General features: G+C 44.1%; 1 protein-coding gene across 1 annotated transcript in view; it reads left to right on the top strand.

Annotated features, from left to right (window-relative positions):
- Window positions 1-1,340: 1,340 nt before the first annotated feature.
- The window catches only part of GRHL2 (grainyhead like transcription factor 2), an 80,535-nt gene continuing 70,542 nt past the window's right edge, over window positions 1,341-11,333 (top strand). The window contains 1 exon segment of the mRNA XM_060278190.1: window positions 1,341-1,850. Coding sequence (XP_060134173.1) covers window positions 1,831-1,850 — 20 coding nt within the window. The 5' untranslated portion in view covers window positions 1,341-1,830.

The raw sequence follows: 11,333 nt of genomic DNA, 5'->3' as shown, positions 1-11,333 counted from the left end.
GTTTACAAAGCCTTCCCTATCTGGTTGCCTATCTTTATGCACCACAGATCAATGAGCTAGTTAGTGACTATTTACAATAAATGCACCCTAAACCTACCGGGTATCCATGTTTTCCTGAAAGGCAAGTCTCACTGCATTCAAATTGGCTTAATCCCAAACAAGCAGGCACAGAATTGCAGGCTGAATTGCTGACTGCCAAGCCTCTGCCTGAAGGCCAATACTGTATAGCCAGAACAAAATTGCCTCTCTTTGAGAAAAAAAATGTGGGGGGACTCTGTATTTCATTGGCAGGTCATGAAAACATTTACAAATATGAGATGCGCACTTAGTGAATACTCTTGAAGGCAGACTGGTACAGAGTACTAAGCACAACAGAATCCAAAGCCTTGGGGAGTGGGCATTTTCCTTCATATGTCAACACTACCTTTAAAGTCGTGTTGTGCATTGATTTTCACTTATTGTCTGCCACACTGGAAGCCTGTTGTCCGGCAGTAAAACAGGATATACGGTAGACGTTTCAAATACAGTAATATTTCAGCCACATATCCATAACCTCGGAGCTTAGTGAGTACCAGCAAAAACGTTACTGGAATTGCAAGCGGAAGAGAGAGATATGCAATAAATTCAATTCTCTCTTGGCCTGGGAGAAACTCAAGAATTGGGGGAAATGAGATTGGCTTCCTTTTTTCTCTTCCCTTGTTTTAGCAGCCCAAAGCATGCCACTCCATACAAAATGAGATTTAGAGCTGAGCAGAAGTATTCATTGCAGCCTTTTATGGCCCTGGGCAGGCCTGCAAATCCTTTAAGTCCCAAATTACAAGGAGGTAACGAGTTGTGGAAGAAAGGTGCTTTAGGCCCGGCCGTTTCTGCCCCACAACCCCTCTTGCATAGGTCCATAAGCGAGATGGTGGTCAGCTGTGGTCTTCTCGGTAGACTCCACGTTGGTCGGCAATTTTCCTCCCTCCCCTTGGCTGGGCGAGGGGTGGCGGAGGCGGCCGCTAGGCCCCGAGAAAACGGGCTCAAGCCAAGGCAGAGTTCGCGAGGGCCTCTGAGCCCCGCTCTTTCCCTCACGCTCATGAGGGCTTTCTTCGCGGTATCTCAAAGGCGCCCTTGCGCCCCTTTCCCGCGCTTTTATTCCCCTCCCACCGCCACCACGGCCTCCCCTCGAGCGTCGTCAAGCACCCAGCGCGGCCCCGAGCGCGTTCTCCAGCCGGCCAGGCCTCGCGTGCCCCGGCATGGCTCCCGCCTCTGGGCCTGCAGCTAGCGCTCTCCCTCAACCATTCCGGCGCCGCTTTCCCAACGAGGCGGCTTCGCTCGGCGTTCTAAGCAAAGGGCCTTACCTGAGCGCGCCTCTTCCAATGGCTGCTCACCTGAGGGCTCGCTCGGCCCAATCAGCTCGCAGCTCGTCCCTCTTGCCTTGTATCCTTCAGTGAAAGAATGCAAGTCCTCTTGGGAAAGTTTACCTGTAGGCGCCTTTTGGTTTTTGTTGCTTCCCGGCGCGGTGCCCTAAACGGCAGAGGGAGGGAGAGAGGGCAGGCAGGCGAGCCTAGCCAGTCTCCTTTTCACATGCGAGGGGCGGGCAGAAGGGGGCTTTACCTGTCCCACTCCTACCTCCGCGGCTGGCTGAGGGAGAAGTAAGAGGGGGGGAAGAAAAGCAGAATTACCAGTAGCTCTGGTTCTGCCGTCCCGGGCGCTCGCTTGCTCTCGCTCGCTCGCTCGCTCACGCGCACACACGCACACACACACCTTTACCTGCACAGACTTGAAAGTCCAGTTTCACCAGAGAGACTGAGGCATCTGGAAAAGGGGAGAGAGTTCATTGGATCAAACATGTCACAAGAGACGGACAAGTAAGTGATCACAGCCAGCTTGCTACTTTTGCTGCTCCTGAACGGATCAACTGGTTGGTTGTGTTTTCTTTTTTTAACCCCCCTTAAAAAGAAAGGGGAAGGAAAAAAAAGCAATCTCGGTGGTGGACCTACTGGGATTACATTTCCTCTTTTATACAAGGCATAAAAGAGGTTGAATAGCACCCACAGGAGAATTGCTGGATTTCACCTTGCTTTCCCCATTCCTTTTCCAATCTTTTTAAATTTATTGATTGTTGTTCGTTCTGAACTCCCAATGTCCCTTCACAAACTTTTGGGAGGACTTTGCTGCTGCTTTTTGCAATTTCTTCCCTTTCCTTCAGGGCCTAGAGATGAAAAGCGATTCTTGGCTTTTGTGTGTGAATGCAACAAAAGAGCTTTTATATACCGGATCAGAAACACGGCCATCTTCTTCCCCTTCTCTTGGCACTTCTGTACCTGTGTTGTGGGACAGAAAGAAGTAGAAGATGGAGCTTATTGAAATCATTTTATTCCAAGCCACTCTTTTTTAGTGGGGTGGAAATATAAAATAATTGAATTGTTGAAGGGTGTATAGGAAAAATGACCGCGTGTCTTGTTCTCCCATACGCAATAAGAGGAAGTGATTTCATGCAAAAGTTTTGTCTCTGTTTTTCAACAGATTGCTTGTCATTAAAAAAGGGGGTAAATCCCAATCAGCATGACATTGAGGGTTTCTACACCAGATGAAAACTTCTGTAAAGTTCTCTTCCTTAAAAGTCAGCACACTTGTGATTCATACATGGTGGCTCTTGATTGAAGAAGTTGGAATGGTTAGGGAAATCATAATATAAGGACACCTTGAAATAAGCATGGCAGCCTAGTGCTTAAGGAAGTTTAAAACAAATCCAAGTAGCGTTAGCATAAAAGCTTCCTTGAACTTTAACATAGCAACTGTGAAGGACATCATGATCCTGGGACTAGTTTGTGCATGTGTGTGTACACACTGTAGATTGGCTTCATCTAGTTACGTCTCCTTTAGCCCCTTGCCTGTTCCTGCTTACCTGCATGTGCAATGTGAGAAAAGATAAGAAGTTTTTCATAGGCTGCTTCTCCTCCTCCACCCCAATTGTATTATTTTTCCTTTTCAGCGGACATTGCTGGCTCCTTTCTTACTGGTGACTTCAGATCAGATCATGCTTTTGATGCAGAGGAGAGGCCAGCACCTTGCAGTGGGCTGGAACTTAAGATCTGGAGTAGTATAGATATATATTTACCTTGAATTGTTCTTCTGAGCTTGTTCACCTCCCTGCTACACACACACATGCACAGAGGGTAGAAAGTCCCTCACTGGAGCTGTGGCCTAGGCTGACCTACAACATACATCTGGAAAGGGGGAGGAAGAAAAGAGGGAGGGTGTTATTAAGCAAAGTGCTGGTTTTGACCACAGACAGAGGGTGCGGTATCTGACAAATCTCTAACATGAGAAGGTTGTTAGGTGGGGGGAGACTCGCTGGGTTGAGCCGAGGCACATGAAGTTTTGTAACCAGAAAATAACTGTATCGTACTCCCTATGCCCAATGTTTGTGTAGGGGAATTTACTTGTTTTTGGTCAAAGTTTCAAAATAAGTGGGTGTATTACGACCACTCAACTGCATTTTGTTGCACTGTCAGTTCTTAAAGAACTCCATAAGAAGGTTGTTCAAGTGTGTGGGTACCGACTAAATTGTGTTAGAGATTGTGAGCTGAAAGGTGATGGTAATTTTGGTTTCATAATCCAGAATGAAGGGGTATACAGTTTCATCACCCTTTGGGACAAATTGGAAGTTGATGGTTTTGGTCTGTGGTACGTTTTGTGTTACAAAGTAAGCTGTGTCCATTATGTTCTGGAATGAAGGACAATAATTTAAAATAAGGATTTTGATCAGTATCTGAAACGTGCATAATCTGAAATGTGCTCAGATGTGAGTCAGTCAAAATGTATTGAGAGTTTTGAACATTCTACTCTTTTCGGTAGAGAGGAAGAAACAGGTGTAGGCTGGTTTGCTTTTTGAAATACAGTACAGTGTATTTCATCCTCTGTGACTATGGTTATAGAGATTCATATATTCATGATACACATTTTGGTCTAGTGCCCAAACTTAATTTGTGTGGCATTTAGGCTGCATTTTCTTTGGTTACTTAACTTGGTACTATATGACCCACTGCATTTGTGGGACTTTCTGAATAATTGTGAACAGGATCGGTCTGCCAGACATATATTACCGTTAAGGAGTTGTCATTTACTTGATGTAAGAATTGATACAAAGATTTGAATACTTCTTTATTAGAGAAATGTTGTGGTTTTTTTAACTTCATGAAAGTGCTAAATGTTTTCAGTTAGGCCATCAAGTATTTATAATTATTTGCATGTGCGGTAAGACACATAGAACTCTTTGCATATCATTAAACTGACCAAAGTGGTAAAAATAAAAATCCCACATGATTATTTTTACATCCTTTTGCTTGAGATCACTATGCTCACCGTCACCTATTCCAGGTTGGTTGTACCAGTAGAGATTCTTAGTCTTTGTAGGATGGATATCACATTTTCTTCCATCATCTTATTCACCAGAAGCATCTTGAAAGGCTTCTGAATTAAACCTCAGCTTCTTTTACACTCTGGTACAGCTGTATTGAACTTGTAAGGATGCAGGGAAATGAAGTTAGGTAGAGTATAGACATTGCTATGTTTGCACTCACAGCTGATCTTGAAGCCATATGTCAAGGAACAACTATTTAAGCGGTGGATTCATGGCTGTAGCCAGGAGTTTTGTTGGGGGGGGGGCAGGAGTTTCTTGGGGGGGGGCAGAACCTCAGATTTGTATTGATTTTGAATGATTTAGGGGGGCAGCTGCCTCCCTGCCCTCCCTTGGCTATGCCTATGGGTGGATTGGATGGGTTTTTTTTAAATTCAATTTTCATATGTATTTGTCTCTTGAAAAGGTCTTCAGAATTTGCTTGTTAATTCTCTTGTCTTATGCGCTACTTGAAAAGCCACAGTCTAAGAATATAATATGCATTATTTTGTGATATCTTTCAAAGTGATTGCACTCATTAGTTTTGTGAAAGCTATTTTTTCTGCACTGCTCCCCCCCCCTCCATCACGTCCCCATGATGTTTATTGGCCTGTTTCACCTCTTGGAAAATATACAGAAAGAACTGCTAGAGAGCTGAGGAACAGAGGGATGAGAACAAAGGCTGATTCACACAACTCTTTCCAGGTAGATAGAGACTGCTTGAGTGGATCATTCAAGCTGACCTGCATGAAGAGGTGGCTTTCTGATGTCACTTGTTCAGTTTGCCCATCCATACATGGTGATGCAAGGTAAAGGTGTATAAGCCTTATTGAGTGCTGATGAGTGAATGCCAGTTGCTACTAGACAATTTCACCATACAGGTTGAATACCATCATATACATTTAGGTGTGCATTGAGTTGCAGTGGCATTGCCAATTTGTTTTCTAGGGAAAGCTTCAAACCTTAACTCCTGCATGATAGGTGAATTTCCCATTGCTGCATCAAAGGGGCTACCTATGTTAGTCTATTGTAGCAAAAAACCTACAAGGAATACTGTGACACTTTAAAGTATATGTCAGATTTTGAATGTTCTGCAGGACATCTGCATGTACATCCCTATGCTGGAAGAAGCTTCACTTGCTGGATTTCTGCTTCTCATACAGCTGTGAAAGGCAAAGAGCCCTGTCAGAGAACAAAGTTGGCAATAAATTGTACAAATTGGCCCAAAGTGACAATCTGAGAAGATGGCTTCACCATCTTTCTTGTAGACTGTGAGAATGGAAGAGAATGGATATATTCAATAGAAAGATAACGTATCAACATATTTTGTCAAAGGTTGCAGGACAAGAGAGTGGGTATCTTTAATCCTGAATGTGGACAGATCCTGCAGCTGTAGAAAAGAGTGGTGGAAATGATCAGTCTGCTGGCGCAACTCTCCTATAAGGAAGGGTTGCAAGCTTTGGGTTTTTTTAGTTTAGTTTGGATGATGATGACTAAAATTCCTTCCAGCAGCACCTTAAAATAAAGTTATTTTATTTTATTTTGTTTTGTTTCGACTACGTCAGACCAACACGGCTACCTACCTGTAAGGTGTATACAGTGCTGTTTTTCTAGAAAAAGGTGCCAGAACTTACAATGAACTCTTCGTCGTTCTCTTAAGATGGCAATGGCACCCACCTGAGAGGTGCCGGAACTGAGTTCTGGCTGGAAAAAGCCCTGTTGAAATCCCTTCTCAAAACCCATAATCCCAGAATGCCCATGTCCTGTAACTACCGTAAGTCTCATCACATGCAGCTGAAGCAACTGCATACTCCTTCACGCTCTTCTGTTGAGTTCTCTGTGTTGAATTTTCGATTGTGAGCTCCTTGTGCCGGGGACCTGCTCTCATACTTTGCAAAGCACCATATGCATTGCTGGCACCAAACAAACAAACAATATGAACACCATTGTTTTTATAGGCGAGCATGTCATGGTTGTATATAGGGTAAAGTGGAAACCATGTCATTGTGTTAGGACCTGAGGGGTGCAATTTTGAGGGGTGATCATCTCAAGAAGGGGTTTCACTTATTTGGGGTCGGGAGCAGGGCCAGCCTGCCCATGAGGCAAGGTGAAGTGACTGCCTTAGGTGTCAGGATCCCACCAGAGCAGCAGTTCCTGATGTCAAACCTTCTTACCCCCTTGTTCCTGGTGCATATCTTCCCTGACCCCTTCTTAGCTGATGGGTAACTATTTGGGGGTCTATGTCAGGTGCCAAAATGTCTTTGGCTAGTCTGGGGCGGGAGGAGTATTGTTTGTTTAAAAACTGTTTGAAGGAATATATCAGGCATCCCCAAACTTTGGCCCTCCAGATGTTTTGGACTACAATTCCCATCTTCCCCGATCACTGGTCCTGTTAGCTAGGGATCATGGGAGTTGTAGGCCAAAACATCTGGAGGGCTGCAGTTTGGGGATGCCTGGTATATATGATAAGATTGGCTGGAGTTGTCTGAATTTGTGTCTCCCTAGTGGCTTGATTGTTTTGAACTGAAAGCCAAATTAAAACTAGGAAAGTCAATAGAGTTTGGTGACCTCATGGATGAAAAGCATGAAAGAAAAACAGAATGAGGGTGGGTCTGTAATGGGCTCTTATACTGACTTGTTTGCTCTTAAATCAGCATAAGGATGGAAGCCTTTGTGCAGCATTTTCTCCTTTCTGGATTTGCTTTCCCCCTTCTTCTGTGCTTAGTTCCACAAGTTTGACCTAACAGTCAACGTCTCTTTAAAACTTGCACAGTTAAACTTAAAGTAAGCAAACTTTTAAAGAAATTTAGAAGTTAAGCATGTACTTAATTCTCTTCCATTGAATGAGATTTACAAGTGCTTAACTTTAGCGGCACCGTGCCCAAATTCAAGTCCATATTTTTATCCAATAGATCACACTTGTACTCTTGACATGTGCAAGGAAGTAAAATACTGTTGGATTTTTAATTGACGTGGAATTACTGCGGTGGGGAAGAATCCAATACCAGAAGCTAGTGGGAATTGAATATCCTGCCTGGGAATCTTTCCTGCAAGGTTACCAAGGTTTTCCAAATCAGTTTGACTGTTTCCATAATACTGTAATAGTAATTCCTCCATGAGAATTTTTCTTTAAATTCTCCCATGAAGGGAAATGTTATGTACATTTGAACTGCCCTTGAGAGATAGAGATAAATACTGTACATACTGCAGTGGAGCAATTATAGTGCTATGTGGTATACGGTATATGTTTAATTACCTCTAAGTGGGAAAAACTGAGATACTGTAGGTTTGGTGCTGTGGTGTGCTTGCATGTAGAGGAAAATATTTTGTGTCTTGTTGGTAACTTGTCTTGTTATAATGTACCATGAACAAAACATATCTTTGTTTGTATCCAAATAATAGCATTTTCTTTATAGCGTTTTTTGGGGGTGGGTGGGTGGGGAAGGAGTGGAATCCTGAATGTTTAAAGAGAGAGAGAGTAGTAGCTTACCGTCATGTCAGTTCACGTCCATTTAATTGAGGTTGTCTTTGTATATTATGAAATACTCCAGGCGTCAGTGTTGGTGGTTGAGGGCAGCAGGAAACAGACTGGAAGATGTGAATGCAGGATAAAAAGAGAGCCCAGGACTGAGGTCAGAAAAAGGTTTGCAGAGCGAGATTTAGATCGGCATTTCAGAATGTTATACTCTCTTTCATGTACTATTTTTAAAAGTTCAAGCAGCAAAAATTGTATATAGCTCCTGTGTTCTAGGGCAAATAAAGGTAGCATTTTGCAGATATTGGAAACTTCTTATAGCTTTTGCAGGGAACTTAACAATGAAATTTCAATATGGGGAGACCAGTGGAGGAAGGGCAGGGTCATGGAAGAAGGAATCGGCTATGGAAGTACAGTATATGTGTTTCTTTCTGTTACCTCTGCTTGCATGCCCTCCAACATTTATCTGATGAAAATAGGGACATCCTATTCAATAATAATAATAATAATAATAATAATAATAATAATAATAATAATAATATTTCTGTTTATACCCCATCCATTTGACTGGGTTGCCGCAGCCACTCTGGGTAGCTTCCAACATATAAAAACATTAAACATTTTAAAAAACCTTCCTGATACAGGGCTGCCTTCAGATGGCTTAGGGGTCGGATAACTCCATGCACTCCAACATTTCTCCGATGAAACATTTATCCAATGATCATTTCTCTGATGAAAATAGGGACGTCCTAAGGAAAACCAGGACTTTCTGGGATCAAATCAGAAACTGGGATGGCTTCTGTAAATCTGGGACTGTCCCTGGAAAAGAGGGACACTTGATATCTTCAAACACGCTTACTAGGTAGTCGGCCCCACTGAACACAGTGGAACCCCTGACCAAACTTCCATAGTTTTGTGTTGCTAGTTGGAGCCAGTGTGGTGTACTGGTGAGAGTGTTGGGCTGGTCAACCATGAAAATACCAGCGAAAGGTGCATGAATGGAATGCTGCTTAAATAATTGCAGCAAACAAAATACATAAAACCAGGGCGTTTTGAAACGCATCATCTGTCTGTTTTAAGTAGGAGGGTCCAGCTTTTCCTTACGTACTTCTAGTTCTTATGTGTATTCAGTTTGAGTGGAATTTAAGCTACTACAACAAAGCTTGTCTTGGTTGGGTCTCTCAACTTTACTGGGGTTCACTGAAGATGATTGCTTGAAATTGCTCATATTTGGGTGGCTTCCCCACTATATTTAATTTCCAATGAATATTTATAGCCCCACTTCCTTGTGTGAAGAAGTACATTTCTGGCCCAGAGGTTTTAAGACACAGAAACATAATCCCTGCCCCCACGCACACAGAAACAAAAATAGTTCAAACTTTAAAACAGTGCATTTTAGCTGTTTCCCAATTTCCCAAGCTTAAAAGACAAGCCTGGAAAGCACAGAGAAACCTTCTAACCTTAAAGAAAGGATTTCTATTCTGTCACAATTTGGATAAGGAAACATGGCTTTGTCCCTGGAGCTATTTTGACGGTATCTCCTTCATCGGAGCCCTGCAGTCTAAAACCTGTCTCGCCTGAATTCCTTTTGCAGTTTTAAACGATTTAAACCTGACTCCAGCGGGGGAAGCTAAGTTAGTGCTAAAGCAGGGATGAGAAGGGGGCAGAGATTATTCCTGCACTTTGGCCACTTAGGCAAAGAGATTTGCAGGTGTCATTCACACTTCATCATGTGTGACACTTGCAAGGCTTGCTGCTAGGCTACAAGAGACTTGCTGCTGGGTAAAGGTAAAGGTAAAGGGACCCCTGACCATTAGGTCCAGTCGTGACCAACTCTGGGGTTGCGGCATTCATCTCGCATTATTGGCCGAGGGAGCCGGCGTACAGCTTCCAGGTCACGTGGCAAGCATGACAAAGCCACTTCTGGCAAACCAGAGCAGCACACGGAAACGGCGTTTATCTTCCCGCTGTAGTGGTACCTATGTATCTACTTGCACTTTGACGTGTTTTCGAACTGCTAGGCTGGCAGGAGCTGGGACCGAGCAGCGGGAGCTCACCCCATCGTGGGGATTCAAACTGCCGACCTTCTGATCAGCAAGCCCTAGGCTATGTGGTTTAACTCTGTGCTGCTGGGTAGCTCAATACAAACCATCATCTAAACCCAAAGTACTGTACCGTTTCCCCTGTCTCCTAAGCATTGCCATACTTCCTAGGGGAAGCTGGAGTCTTGCCACAGCCTCAAGTGTATCATGTGGTCCATGTATTAATATACTGCAGAGCACTATTATTCATTCTTAGGTGGTGTTGGAGTACACCTGGCTTAGTTGACTGGGGCTGCAGTCCAACGACACCGGTGGACTAAATGTTGGAGAATTCTGTTGCACAGCAGCACTTGACAACCTGGCACTTGACAACCTGGTGCCCTCCAAATGTTTTGGATGCCCATTCCCATCAGCCCCAGCAAGCACAGCACAGTGTTTTTTCTCAAAATCCCAAGAAATCATTTTTTAAATATTTGTCACTTTACACAGTGATTTACCGAGTAACACAAGGGGGGGGGGAATAGACCCCTGCCTAGAGGAACTTACAATTTAGCAGGGCTAGAGGTGAGCAGGCAACAAAGCCGGGGAGGGGGAAGAATTTGGAAATGCAAGGTTAGCAAGGCGTTGTGGTTAATTCTGAAGTGCAGGCACTCTTTATTACAATCCCCATAGTCATGTCCCCATAGCCTGCCTTTTCTAAGACTGCAACATAAAAACGAACTTTTGACTAAAGCAGATACTGTGGCACCAATATCAAGCCAGCTCTTTTCTTTCATGGAGGTTCAGGTCAATTCTATGTCCAGGGCAGCTGTCCACCAGCTCCATCTGGTACGCAGGCTAAGACCCTACCTGCCTGCGGCCTGTCTTGCAAGAGTTTTGCATGCTCTGGTTATCTACCGCTTGGACTACTGCAATGCGCTCCACATGGGGCTACCTTTGAAGGTGACCCAGAAACTACAACTAATCCAGAATGCGGCAGCTAGACTGATGACTGGGAGTGGCCGCTGGGACTGTATAACATTGGTCCTAAAGGATCTTCACTGGCTCCCAGAACGTTTCTGAGAATGTTTCAAAGTGTTGCTGCTGACCTTTAAAGCCCTAAACGGCCTCAGCCCAGTATACCTGAAGGAATGTCTCCACACACATCGCTCAGCCCGGACACTGAGGTCCAGCTCCCATAGATATCAGGGCAGTTCGCAAGATAAAAATACAAGATGAGAAAAACAAAATGCATAATAAAAACAAGAACGAAAGCAAACCAATAACCTCTCCCCCCCCTGTCCCCCAACACATTGAAAAGGGTACCGGATGTGAATCAGCCAAAGGCCTGGTCAAAGAGAAGCACCCTGATGTTGCTCCCTCCCTCCCTCCCTCCACTCTCTTGCTCAGCAGGAGACCCCATTTGGTGCTCTAGCCAACATCACCCCGAAAG

Source organism: Zootoca vivipara, chromosome 8, assembly GCF_963506605.1.
Source record: "Zootoca vivipara chromosome 8, rZooViv1.1, whole genome shotgun sequence".
Classification (NCBI taxonomy): domain Eukaryota; kingdom Metazoa; phylum Chordata; class Lepidosauria; order Squamata; family Lacertidae; genus Zootoca; species Zootoca vivipara.
This window is presented reverse-complemented; position numbering and strand designations above follow the sequence as displayed.